The 13,749-nt window shown below is 33.6% G+C and overlaps 1 protein-coding gene across 2 annotated transcripts; it reads right to left on the bottom strand.

Annotated features, from left to right (window-relative positions):
• Window positions 1-11,288: 11,288 nt before the first annotated feature.
• LOC110037307 (protein PLASTID MOVEMENT IMPAIRED 2) lies at window positions 11,289-13,505 on the bottom strand. Of its 2 annotated transcripts, none has more exons than XM_020741917.1 (2): window positions 13,287-13,505; window positions 11,289-13,136 (listed from the first exon to the last, which is right to left on the bottom strand). In XM_020741917.1, exons 1-2 carry the CDS (start codon window positions 13,314-13,316, stop codon window positions 11,481-11,483), a joined length of 1,686 nt encoding a protein of 561 aa, XP_020597576.1. In that variant the 5' UTR covers window positions 13,317-13,505; the 3' UTR covers window positions 11,289-11,480. The 2 variants fall into 2 exon arrangements, with proteins under 2 accessions (XP_020597576.1, XP_020597575.1); XM_020741916.1 differs by having other exon boundaries at window positions 11,289-13,202.
• Between the last annotated feature and the right edge of the window lie 244 nt (window positions 13,506-13,749).

Raw genomic sequence — 13,749 nt, forward strand, 5'->3', positions numbered from 1 at the left:
GTTTAAATTTTTAATTTCTTTTTAATTTCTTTTTGTTGTTTTTGATTTTTTATAATAGTACGCTCTAATTCTGATTTGAAAGGTACTAAACCCTTAGACCCAATCTTTCGCATAAACAAATATAATAAGCAAAGAAAACTTTCTTAAAAATAACTCTTGAATAAAATATATTTACTTTTTGGATTTTTGAATTTTTATTTTTTTAATTATTTTTTATATTTTTCTCTAAATTTCCTAATTTACCAAATCTACTTAATTTACTTTTACCTTCCCCGACAACAGCGCCAAAAACTTGATCCTCGAGAATATAGTTGTGTAAAAATTGTATAGTTGACTCCACTAAGCAACAGTGCCAAAAGCTTGATGCAATATTTTATGAATAACAAAATTTAAGCAATTAATGTTGGGATTCTACGTAAGTATATGTATCGTTATCAAGTAATAAAAAACTTTCTATTTAAGCCCCAAATATCGATCCCACAAAGAAGGTTTAAATTTGAAATGATAAATTTACTAGGAAATTCACAGAAAGTCAATACAAAATTACTGTCACTAATTTCAAATGTTGAGATATTATCAGAACTAAATTATTTAACTAATAACAAAACTAAAATACAAAGTTTAAATAGTAACTACTAAACTATTAAACTATGTTTGTGTGATGAAGATTTCTTATGTGAAAAAAGCATATTTCCCACTACACTTAGGTTTTGGTAAAATGAGATGAGATAAATGATTGAATTATGTAATGTGTCAAATAGGAGCAGTTTTAATTCTCAACCCTGATACAGTGTTATAGAAAATCATTGGCTAATTCTAGATTAAGTCCCTAAATCCGTGGCTAGGCTAGGAGGATACCAGCTCCCACTCCAGAGCTCCCACTTCCCTTCACCTGAAGGCTAACTCTCGCTTTATCAAATGTGATCCTCAATTTGTTGTAGAACTCATACTCCATTTACCGGATCATATATTTCACAACATATTTTAACAATTCAATTGGTCAGATCAAAAAGTAAATTAAGTTCAGAGTTGAAAAATCATCTCAATTTATTTTATATTTTAATATCGGCACATTCATATTATCTCTTCATTTCACCATATCTCAGAGTATGGAGAAAGATAAAGTAAACTACTCAGACTTAATGAGAAATATACAATAAAACACAAATTTCATATATAAAAGAAAGTTCATACAACACTAATAAATAAACAACACTTATCTGAAACACTTTTTCAAAGCAAATCCATTGTAGCCTCTTCTAGAAAATGAAGGAAGAAGAAATCTCTCACTTTTCTCCTTATCTAAAACTCTTAGAGAAGAGTTCACACTTAATCTCACCACAAAACTAAATTATAAGAATAATGGACTCTAAATGGTTGTGGAATGAAAAATGGAAGAATGTGTGATGTGTAGAAGGTTGAATGGAGGGGATGAAATGGCAGGAAGAGTCTCTTCTCTGATCAATTTTGGCCCCAAATAAAGCCTAGAGTTGGTTCTCCAATAGGTGCCTCAAAAAACTCTTCAAAATGAATCAAGATTTGTCGAATCTTTTAGAAATTGGGGCTGAACCGACATTTACACCGTCGACTCCCATTCTGGCACCGTCGGCGCCAGTGGTCTGGCACCGTCAGCGCCAGTGTCCCGTAATTAAATTCAATGCTCTCTATCAAACGATGTCGTTGGTGCTGAACAAATTTCAACTTCTTCATTTTTGCTCCAAATTTCATCATTTTCGCTTCCTTTTTGCTTCCTTTTTTTTCTTTAAGTCCTAAAATTCAACAACCTGCAAAAAAACATAAAAATATCTTCCATTAAAGTGCAATATCACAAAAAATGAGTATAAAATATGGGTCTAAAAATGCATATAATTTTGGTATATCAACCATTCTGCTATTAAGTATTTGATGCAAAAGAAGGATACAAAACCAAGATTAATTAGATGGATACTTCTGATGCAAGAGTTTGAATTTTTAGTAGTCGATAAGAAAGGGACAGATAAACAAGTAGTTGATCATCTATCGAGGTTAGAATAGAAAGAAATACTTGATATGGAGAGAGAGATTAAAGATACTTTTCCTTATGAACAACTTTATGTAATAAAAGGATGGGAAATACCTTGGTATGTTGATATTGTGAATTATACTGTTAGTGATATTTTACCATATAGACTGACAAAATAAGGAAAAGAAATTCATTTATGATGCAAAAAATTATTTTTGGGATGGTTCTCATTTGTATAAACAATATAAAGATTTAGTTATAAGATGATATGTGCCTTATGAAGAAATTCATGTGATTATGCAAAAATATCATAATTCTGAATTTGGAGGACCTTTTGGGAATGATAGAACTGCTTGAAAGATTTTACAATCTAGATTTTATTGGCCTACTCAGAGATATTAATATATATATATATAAACATGTGATCGGTGTCAAAGAGTAGGTAATATTTCTAGAAGAAATGAAATGTCTCTAAATTTTTATTTGGAAATTGAAATTTTTTATGCATGGGGTTAGATTTTATGGGACCATTCATGCCTTCATTTACTTTACCTAGAAGTGATGCTCGGAGTGTTTCAAAATTTTTAATTAAAAATATTTTTACAACATATGGAATGCTGAGAATAATCATTACTGATGGATAATCTCATTTTAAAAATGCAACAATTGCAAGATTGGTGGAAAAATAGAATATAATACATAAAATTGCAACTGCTTATCATCCCCAGACTAGTGATTTAGCGGAAGTATCCAATCATGAAATTAAGAGAATTTTGGAGAAGAGTATTAATCCTAAGAAAATGGATTGGTCTATTAGATTAGATATTACATTATGGGCATACATGACATTTTATAAGGCACCTATAAGAATGTCCCCATATAGATTAATTTTTGGGATGACTTGTCACTTGCTAGTTGAATTAGAACATAAAGCTTATTAGGCGATAAAAGAATTTAATTTCAATTTGAAAGAAACTGGTGAGAAAAGATTATTGCAATTGAATGATGAAATTAGGAATGATTCTAGGAATGAATCTTATGATAATGCGATGATTTATAAGGAAAAAATGAAAGAATGGCATGATCAGAAGATGGTGAAAAAAGAATTTGAACATGGACAAGAAGTTTTATTATACAATACAAGATTGAAATTATTTCTTGAAAAATTGAAGTCTACGTAGAAAGGGCTATTTAGATTTATAAAAGTCTATACCTATGGAGCAGTCAATATTGGAGATCCCAAAATTGGAAGAATATTTAAAGTGAGTGGGCACAAATTAAAACCTTATTTTGATGGTTGAAGACCAAATGCTAAAGTGACTATCATGTTGGATCACCCAGAATGAGACTGGGAATATCAGACTGACGACATCAAACCAAGCGCTTTGTGGGAGGTAACCCATATGTAATGTTATTTACTTTGATTTTTTAGTTTTTGTTTAAAATGTTATATGTATGTTTATGTTTATATCTTTATGTAATCTGTGTATTTGAGAAAAATGTTTAGAAACATCTTTGTTTGACTCATGTTGTGAAAAGATTGAGAATTTATTTGATCAAAATCAAAACAGCCAAAATTTTGGAACTAGGGCATGATGCGCCAGATTGGCGCATGATGCATTGAATTCCAGAAAGCTGGCGCATGATGCGCCAGATCGGTGCACGATGCACCACGGAGATGAAAATGACTTAGAACATTTCAAATGGTAGTTTTTGGTGGGGACACCTTCAAATAACTCCTAAAAATTGACTCCAAGACATATGTTAGGAGGGGAAATGAGGGAAGAGTCAACACTTTTAATTCCTATGGCTTCCCACTCTAGAAACTCAGCTAGATTTAGAATTTTTAATCAAAGAAAATTCATTAGTTTTGACACACAGAAGTTACATGATTGAGTTATAATGAAGAAGAGGCTTATCAAAGAGAGGGGATTTGTGAATCGAGGATTCAACACGCCGAATACTCGAGTCGAAGAAGTTATTGCACAGAGGCATTAGGAAGTACTTTGCTACACTACTTCTACCGTAGTCGTCCCTATGGTGAAATAAATTTATGCAAATCTTCATGGGATCAACCAAGGAATGATCTACATGTGAGGTAGGTTTATGCAGTTCACTCCTTTGAGAATCAACGAAATGTTTATGATCGAGAACGTGCCTGTTTTCCACTATGCAAATTTTACCCCTACAAGAGACAACATGGATGAACTCTACCATTACCTTACAGATGAAGATGCTAATTAGGAAGCCCGAGATGATGAGAATGTGAGTTTTTCTACATCATTTTCAAATTCTACTTCAAAGGCATGACGTTTCTTCATTTCCTCGAAATTACTGCCTACTATGAAAATTAGTAAGGTCACTAAAGAGAGTGCTATCCTAAACTACTATATTCAAACTAGAAAACCTATTAATATTGGGGCCATAATTGTAAAATCAGTTTTGGGTTTGATCGTGAATGGATCTACAACTGGATTGGAACATCCATCTACTATTTTCCAACTCTACAGTTATCATAAGTACCTTATGAAAGTTGGGAGAAAGTACTACTGCCTTGGAAGCCGATGGATCCTGAAGTCTACTACAGTTGCATTGGAATGAGAGATGAAAATGATATGAATGTACTAATGGATCAAGGTTCCCATAATTCATCACCTATTCAGCCTTACTACAAGTTGAGTGCACTTTCAAAGAGAATCAACCGGACTCATAAGATAGAGAAAGAGATACATAATCTTATGCATGCAATTGAGGATATTTCTGAAATGCTGGATCACCTGGATTGAAGACTCAAGGAACATTTTGAACATACACGGCGTATTGAAGATGGTTTGGTACGAATGTTCAAGAAGCATGCGTGGATTGAGGAGGAAAAATCAACTGATAAATTTCCATGTAGGCCCTTCTACAATCTGTATGTGCACTACCAGTCTATGGGAAATATCTAGGAGGATGTGAGGGAAAAAGATGTTTAAAGTTGAGTTAAGCACGAAACGTTCTGTCTATTATTGCTTGTTTTAGTATGTTATGTTAGATTACCTTTACTCTCTATTGTTGTACTATCTATGTTTATTGATTTGAAGTTTGATGTTTAGATTCCAGTGCTAGGATGTTAGTTTGCTTTAGAGCACTGAATTTGTTATGTGTTGACTTGAAAAATATTAGTTTGTAATAACACAAATTTTGTATATAAATATGAGTTTTGTGTTGTTTATGACAATTTGGTGTTAGTCTGATGTTTAATTATACTTAGAAAGATTTATTTGAGTCAAATAGAGGTTGATGTAAAGCAGTACGGAGCAAATTTTCACAGAAATCGAGATCTAACAAAAATACGCTCTGGCACATGATGCGCCAACTTACAGAGCCTTGGCTCATGATGTGCCAGATTTGGCACATGATGCACAAAAGGTCAGAACATGCCAGATTGGCTAAAAACCCATGAAATCGCACGAAAACCTCCATTTTTGTTGCTTGGTCGTCTTCCACCTTCAACCTTTAGTCTAGGGCATAACATTGCGGGCTAAGGAGAAGGATTTGGTGGCAAAAAATTATAGATTTCATCTTCTCTTGGTAAAAGCTTCACCTTAACTTACAAATTTTTTATTGTCACCATGGATTTTGGGAGATCTGAAAAATGAGATTTTTGATGAAAATACTTGAAGAAAACTCATGGTGAAAAGTTTCTTACCAAATAATCTTGCTTAGGGAGTTAGAATTGCTATTTAGTAATTTATTTGGATTTTCGTAGAATCTTCGATGGCTCCTTACACAATAAGAGGAAAAATTTCGGGCAAATTTGATGCTCGAAAGCTCGTTAATTTCAAGGCCCAGCACTATTATAATACACAAATTGGGACTCGGAGATTAATCTAGGAAAGGGCATTTGCAAACCCTGGAGGCAAGGTTGAATGGTTGATTCTCGCTACAAATTGGGAACGATTCTGCTGCTTCAGTACTGTAGCGATTGTCCCAATGGTTTGAGAGTTCTATGCCAACCTTAGGTTCACTACGGAAGATCATATTTTGGTGAGAGGTATGCAAGTTGAGTTTACCTTTGAAAGAATTAATGCATTATATGGACTGAGGAATGTCTTCCATGATGAATATGCCGCTTTTATTATCACCGATTCATCACTGGAAGAATTCATTGCCTTTCTGATTGATGGAAGAGAGGAGTGGAAGATAAAGAATAACAAAATAGTTAACTTCCTCGCTTCCATGTTGATGATTCAGTCCAAAGTATGACATCACTTTATCTCTCCAGACTTTTACCTACAAAGCATCTTGTTGATGTTACAAAGGATCAAGTTGTGTTGAACTATTGCATTCAGAACATGAATGCAATAGACGTTGGTGCACTTATAGTTCATCATGCTCGGAGTTTTGCTGGTAGTGCTACGACTGGAGGCTTGGGATATCTTGCCCTAATTTTCACTCTATGTGAACAATAAGGAGTCGAATCTCATAGAAATGAAGAGAGATTATAGCCTCAGAATCTGATTGGGAAGCACATGATTCAAAGAGTAGAATCTTTTTTTGAGTATAGAAGTGGAAGAAGGGATAGACCCTTTACATCTGCTATAGGGGCATCAACTTATAGTTTTGCATCGTTGGAAGGAATTATGGACCAACTCATGATTCAACAATATGATATCATTAATATACAGACTCAGTTGGGAGAGATAGAAGTAAGGAATGCCTATAATGATGAATATCAGTAGAGGAGAGTTCAACATGATATAGATTTTCAAAATGCTATGGTTAGACACTTCATGGGTGAACCTAATGTGAACTTTCCTGCTTTCCCTAGCTTTGTTCCTTATGCTCCCATTCGTGATGAAGATGAAGAGGCAAGAGAAGAAGAAGAAGAAGAAGATGATGATGGTGAGGAAGGAGATGAGAACTAATAATTTAGTTTAAGTTTGATTTGATATTATGTGTTGTTTGTATATTTGTTTGTATTATGTTGTACTTTTATTTGAAACTTGTTGGATTTAAGATTTTTATGTTATGTTGTGGGCCTATAATTTGTAATAGTAATAGGAAACTTTCTACCTTTTTAGTTTTAGTTTTAGTATTTTCAGTTTGAGCATGTCGAATGTTTAGTATTTTCAGTTTTTATTTTTCAGTTTTAGTATTTCTCTTTTAATTCCCAACAAATTCTTTAGAAATATTATGTTTTATTTAATGCTTAAAAGGCTATTTGTAGTTTTACAGTTAGTACCTGCAGTATACAGAACCAATTTCATGTTCAGAAATCCACAGGTTAGTTTTTATTTTTATGCATTTACTGTTTACTTTCACAAACTAAAATTTTGTACTAAAATATTTTTAAAATCATTTAAAAATTGAAGTTTGGGGGAAAAGAAAAATTTCTTTTGAAATGGAGAAAACTAAATTTTATTTGCCATTAAGTAACTATATTTTTCAAAATTAATTTAACATGACCTGTGATATTAAGATTTAACTTTAAATGACTATACTTATGTTTATAAATATTATAGTAAATTTAGGCAAAAAAATTTAATAATGAAGGTCAATTCTAAAGTTAAAGATATTTGGTATGATAGGATAAGACTATGTTTTTCTATTTTAAGTAAAGAAAAACTATATTTTTGAAGTGTTAAGAATTTTAGAGTTTCATGTAAGAAGAAATGAATGAGGCTTTATGAAAAATCATAAACCAGTGTGACTTTATTAAATAAGGAGAGGTGTGGAGTTTTAACTTTAAGAAGAGGATAGTGAAGTTCAAAACTATTAAATGTTATCTAGATATAGTTTATCCAGATATATCTAGATATAGTAATCCTCAACTGAAAAAGGAAAAAGAAAAAGAAAAAAAAGAGGGATTAAAAAGATCCTAAAAGAAAAAAAAAAAAAAAAAAAAGAAAAGAAAAGAAAAATAAACGAAGAAAAGCTTGAGGAGATGCCTAAAAAAAATTGGCTTCACTTGAATCAACTTAAGGAAGGAGCTTTATTACATTTTCTAAACTTGTATTGGAGTATTAGTTGTATTACTAATAAAGTTGTCATGAAGTTCTTTTTCATATGAATGTTCTAATTATCCTTAATATGACAAATTACAATTTTACTTGAAATGAATAGAGATTCAAAAATCTTAAATTTGATTATTAAATACTCTTAGACTTAGAGTTTTTCTTAATTTCTGCTATTCTATTTATTGAACTAAAGTATAAAAGTGATAAGTTAATTTCTATCCTAAAGTCATATACTTTTATGTAATAAAAGTGTCACTTTTGGACAAGTAACATTTAAATTTGGGGGATTTTGATACACAAAAATAATATACAATTTTAAGTACCCTTTTTATGCCTATTTTTGGTGCTTTTTATGCCTATTTTTGGTGAGCCTATTTTTGGTGATATTGTACTTTAAAGAAAGGTATTTTTGTGTTTTTGTTATAGATATATTATTTTTAGGCATTGAAGTAACATTTAAGTTTACCAGATCGGCGCATGATGCACCCGATGCGACTTTTTCAAATTAAGGTAGTTTTAGAAGAATTTTGCACAAATTTTCAAAGGGACACTTATTCTAAACACCCCATGGAGTGATTCAATGCATCTAGACATTTTGGAAGGTTCTAATTTGAAGGGTTTAACTATTGGATCAAAGGGGCACATCTTTTGTATTCAAAGGTTTGACTTTTAAATTTTGCAGGGAAATTGAAATTCTTTTCAGAGGAGGTAGCCCAAAATAAAATCAAGTTGGAGAAGAACTTCAAGAGGGGGGGTGAAAAAAGATAGATGGTGTGAGAACCAAGTGGGAGAGATAGAGAGAGAAAATCAAGGGCTTGGAGATTTTCTTCTAGGGTTGTAAGAGGAGAGGGAAGGTGAGAGATTTCTTCTTCATAATACTTCTAAGAGAGAATTGAAAGTGCTTGTAGAGAGCGAAAGACTTGAAGAGACCTTCTAGGGATTTGCTAGGGAAGGATTGTGAGATAAGTTGTATTTTTCATTTCTTTTGTTTGTAAACTTATTTTTATATATAAAGTCCATGCTTTATTGTGTCATTCTCATGAATTATGAGTAGGTTTTTTTATCCTTCTCCCTATTTTGAAGAAATGGTTTTGTGAAGAATTAATTTTATTTTATACGGTTTTAAATTTCAATAATTTGTTTCAATAATTTTTCAATAATTTGTGATGATTTGAACTCCGATCTTCATTTACTTTTCGATATGGCCAATTGATTTGTTAAAATATTTTGAGAAACAAATGTTCTAAAAAGGGGATATAATTTCTACAATAAAGGGAGAATCATATTTGATTTCATGGGAGAGTATGTCATCCATGGGATTAGGTGCGAAGTATTGCTAAATAAGGAAATATACTTTGTTGGATGCTGAATTTAAGATTTTAAGGTGACAGATTAAAATCCTCAATTTGGTCCAATTGATTGGAAACTAATGCAAGATTGTTAGACCTCAAATGAGGGAGTAGTGGGAGCTCTGAAGTGATAATCAACATCCTCCCAGCCTAACCACATAATTAGGGACCAAAATCTAGATTAGTCAATGTTCTTTATAGCGCTCAGAAGAGGGTAGAGAATAGAATTGCTTCAGTTTGACACAAAATAATTTTTAAATATATTTTTCAAATGATTACAATTTCTTCACAAGCCACACTTTCATTGTACAGGGGAAGGGTGTTTTCTCATACTTGAATTTTTTGTTAACAAAAACCTTTGTTTTATTTCAGCAATTTTACTTTTGAAAGTTTAGCATCTAGTTTAACTTAACTGTTGTAATCATACATCTGCATATTTAGTAGCATTTCACTTGAGTAGTTTAACTTCAAACTTCATACTTACTTTGTTTTTATTTTTATTTTAATTTAAGAATAAAATATTAATTGCTAACTTATATATATTTCTAGCTTCCCTGTGAGATCGATATCTAGGATTCCATTAGAGCCCTGTATTAATTGAACGATACATATACTTGCCTTATATGTAGAAGGGAATTGAGAGTTTAAAAGAGGTTTTAAAGATAAATTATTTTCATTAAAGTTACATTATTGTTTGGGTTACATTGCATATTTATTATTAATTTAATCCCAAGTTTCCGCGCATCAGTTACGTCGAGACCAGGCATGACCACGCCAAGTCCAAGAGTAGGGGGCTGAGCCCAATGCAAGTTGGTTGACTTAAAAATGTGTTCAACACTAGGAAAGCCACTTATTCTGGAAGTAACAACACCATATTGTCCTCTTAAGTAAAATTGTTTAAAAAAAGAAGGGCTTTTACATACAGAGGACACGATTCTTATGTATTCACACATTTCACACCTAAACTTCAATATGTATAGCCATAGCACTCAAATCTTTAAAATCATATAAAAAATAGTATTATTAACAATTTTAAAAAGTGAAATACATCTTTGCATGCATGGGTTTAAATCACCAAAATGTTATATATATGTATATATGAAAGGATAGGTGTAGATATGTAAGAATATAAGAATTGCGTGCTACCTATGTAAATTTCCCAAAGAAAATAAAACACACTTTATATTAATTTATCCATACATCTAGAAAGTTATCCGTTATGATTCTATAAGTCTCACTCCTTCCTGGTTGTAGTTTTAATTCAATTGGTTTGAGCATAAGAATCTCCTTCTTGGGATATTATAAGTTCAAATTTCTTGATTTCTTGAAGTTCATTTGAGAGAAAGCATCAACCCCATATTATTGTGCTTGATATTCATCAGATTATTATGCATGGGAACCGGTCAAGTTAATTCAGCTTAATGTTAAGTGCTTTGGTTTATAATTAGCTGCATTGAGTTTCTCTTATCGGAAACCTTGATCTCTCAAAACTCAATAAAACATTTTTACTTCTACATACTATTTATAAAAATGCGCATTTTACGCACTTGCCAGCCAATTCTTATCCTTTTCTTATATCTAAAACATAAACTCTGCTTTTTACATTTATACCACCAAAATCTTTGATATCACATAAAAAATACTACTATTTTAACTTTTATAAAGTACAATATACCTTTTCATGCATCAATAAGGTGATAAATATGTAAAAATTGAACTTTAAGAGTTAGATATGTAAATACAATGTAAATATTCCTTGAAAGAAATATGTGATGCATTTTTCAATCCACTTCTCATAAATGCTTAAGATCATTCCCTTTTTTGGAATAATTATAAGAGGCTCCTCTAAAACCAATAATGCATATATTTCAAATTGTTTTGTGAGAATGCAAAAATAAAAAAAACATTAAAACATCCTAACGCTTGTCTGCGGCCATTTCTAGATCCAAATCTGTTAGGAAGCAAACAGTTCAATGTTCAGAAAAACTTTGGTGAGCAAAAGCAGCGTTACAGTTTTCCAATTCTTTCATTATTTGAACCATAAATTGTTGTTTTCAATCTTGTGAAAGAAAAAAGTGATTCAGTTTTGTCTGTAATCTTTCTGATAAGCAAGAAAAAAAAACTTGCTTAAGAATCAAAATCCATCTCATTTTGTTTCCTTCTGCCATTACGGCTTCTAAACAGTTTACCCAAAGTAGGCTTCTCTCCCTTTCTTTTCTTTATCGCAAAAAGTGGAGATCGAGCAGCACTTTTCATCCCTTGCATACCCGATACTCTGCTGCTTTTGGACCACCTCCTGCTTGCTGTTATTGAATTCTCACTAACTAGCTTCTTTGGAGTAGAAGATCCAGCCTTGAGGATGTCCATGAATTCGTCATCATCTTCCCCCGTTGTGATCTGGGCAGCCATTACATTATCCAGATTGTCCCCCTCCTCTTCCTGAGTAACTCTCATTGCTTTTATTTCCTTCTCAACGAGTTCACTCTTCATCAATATCTCCTTCTCTTGTGCTTTCAGTGTTTCAATCCATGCATTCATAGCTGCTACCTTCTTCTCTGCCACTTCCTCAGCTAACCCAGCCTTCTTACTCAAGTACTCATACTCCCACTTTGGGACAGAAATGGTTGAAGCATTCCAAGAATCCATGACCCTACTCTTCACTATCTTCTCCACCATGCTTTGCAGCTTCACAAGAGCAGCAGCTTCCGATGCCTTTACTTTTTCAAGCTCTGATATGTTATCCAGCAGCTTCTTCTGCGTGCATTTGATATCCATTTCAGTCTTCTCAATCTCTTGTTTAATGTCACACGCTTCCTTGCTGGCGTTCTCCTTCTCGTCCTTTACGGCCTCCACTTCAGCTTGTAGTTGCTGAAGTGCTTTGCTGAGACTGGAGACAATTCCTCTGGTCCATTCCTCAGCCGAAGTGTCGGATTCAAGCTTTGTTCTTGCTTTCAATAGCTTTGCATTGAGACGCTCAATTTTTGATTCTCCATTTTCTTCCAATTTCTTCATCCTATTTGTTTCTTTAGAAAGTTGCAGCAGCTCAGCCCTGACAAGATCCATTGATGCCATGAACTGAAAGCCTTCTTCCTTGATGTTCACCAGTTGCTTCTTCGCCTTCCCCAGTTCATTCTCCACAATCTTGAGTTGCTCCACATCGCTGCTTTTCTTGGCATTTTCCACCAAAAGTTCTTTAGGCGAGTTCTTCTCCATTGCTCGAAGGAGCTCCATCTCATGCTGCAGAACACTGACATCAGTGTTAGTGGCAGCCAACTTCTCTTCAAGCTCCTTTGCTCTGCTGATTTCTCTGCGGAGCTCGCTGATACTTTTCTTGGCGGCCTCCATTTTCTTAGAGAATTCCATGGCTTCCGCAGCTCGCTGGAGTTCTATCTCCCTCAGTTCCTTTTCTGCTTCGATCCTAGCAAGCTCAACGAGCACATGCTCCTCATTTACTTCCTCAATCTCTTTCCTTAGCGCTTCCACCTTTTTTAGTGATGAACTTGCCTTATTATTGTAGAATTCGATCTCCTTCTCAGCTTTAACCTTGGAATCTAATGCTGATGAAACACCAATCGTCAGTTTGCTGAGCACTTGCTTTAGGCCATCCAATTTCAGCATGAGTTCAGTACACTGAGGATCCTCAGCTCCATTTGCTGAATTCTTCAGTTTTTGGAGTTCCAATTTCCGAGTGTGTACCCGAGCATCAGACTGCTCAATTTTAAAAACGAGTACTTTCACTGCTTTCTTGTCATGAAAGAGCTCCAATTCTTCTGGGGCCTTCTCCTGCCCAGCCAAACCATTTTCTTCATTGAGCTTATTTACGGTAAACTTTTCTTGGTTAGGTAAGTTCTGATTATTTTCGAGAAGCTTATGGTTAGATAAATCAGAAAAAAATAAACTGCTTTCTAAGGCATAAAGATTCGAGTCGAGTACCTCGAGTTGTGAGATGTTGTCTTTGTTCATTCCTAGTTTTCTTAAGAACTACAGAGCAGGGAGGTGCGGTGCTCAGAGACGCAACTCCTTCACCATTAATACTTATGTGATTATATGAAGAAGAAATGGTGTTTTCGAGATGAATTTGTATGGCTTTGCTTGCCGGAGAGGTAAGGTTATCAGATTTTGAGGATACGAAGGCCACACGAGCAGGGGGGACCGGCCCGGCCCGCCGTTCTAACCATCGATAGCCTTGCCGTTTTGTTCTGCTGTAGAAGAGGCTGAGGCGCAACCACGTATGGATGTTAATTTAGGTTTAGGAGTTGAATTTGGAGCTGGTTCCGGTTGAACCCCATTGAATTTGAACCCGAGCCGTCTGATGATTTAATTTGATTAGAATTCACCTCACTTAAATTTAAATTTTGATCCATGCAAGTCAACTTGAGTTTGACTAGACATTGGT

The sequence above is a fragment of the Phalaenopsis equestris genome, unplaced genomic scaffold, assembly GCF_001263595.1.
Source record: "Phalaenopsis equestris unplaced genomic scaffold, ASM126359v1 Scaffold218557, whole genome shotgun sequence".
In the NCBI taxonomy this organism is placed as follows: Eukaryota; Viridiplantae; Streptophyta; class Magnoliopsida; order Asparagales; family Orchidaceae; genus Phalaenopsis; species Phalaenopsis equestris.

Excerpts from the sequence above, each read along its gene's own strand:
- LOC110037307 (XM_020741916.1), bottom strand. The coding sequence starts at position 13,316 with ATGAACAAAGACAACATCTCACAACTCGAG. Across the intron at positions 13,203-13,286 it reads ACAACATCTCACAACTCGAG|AACTTACCTAACCAAGAAAA; the intron begins GTACTCGACTCG and ends GAAAATAATCAG.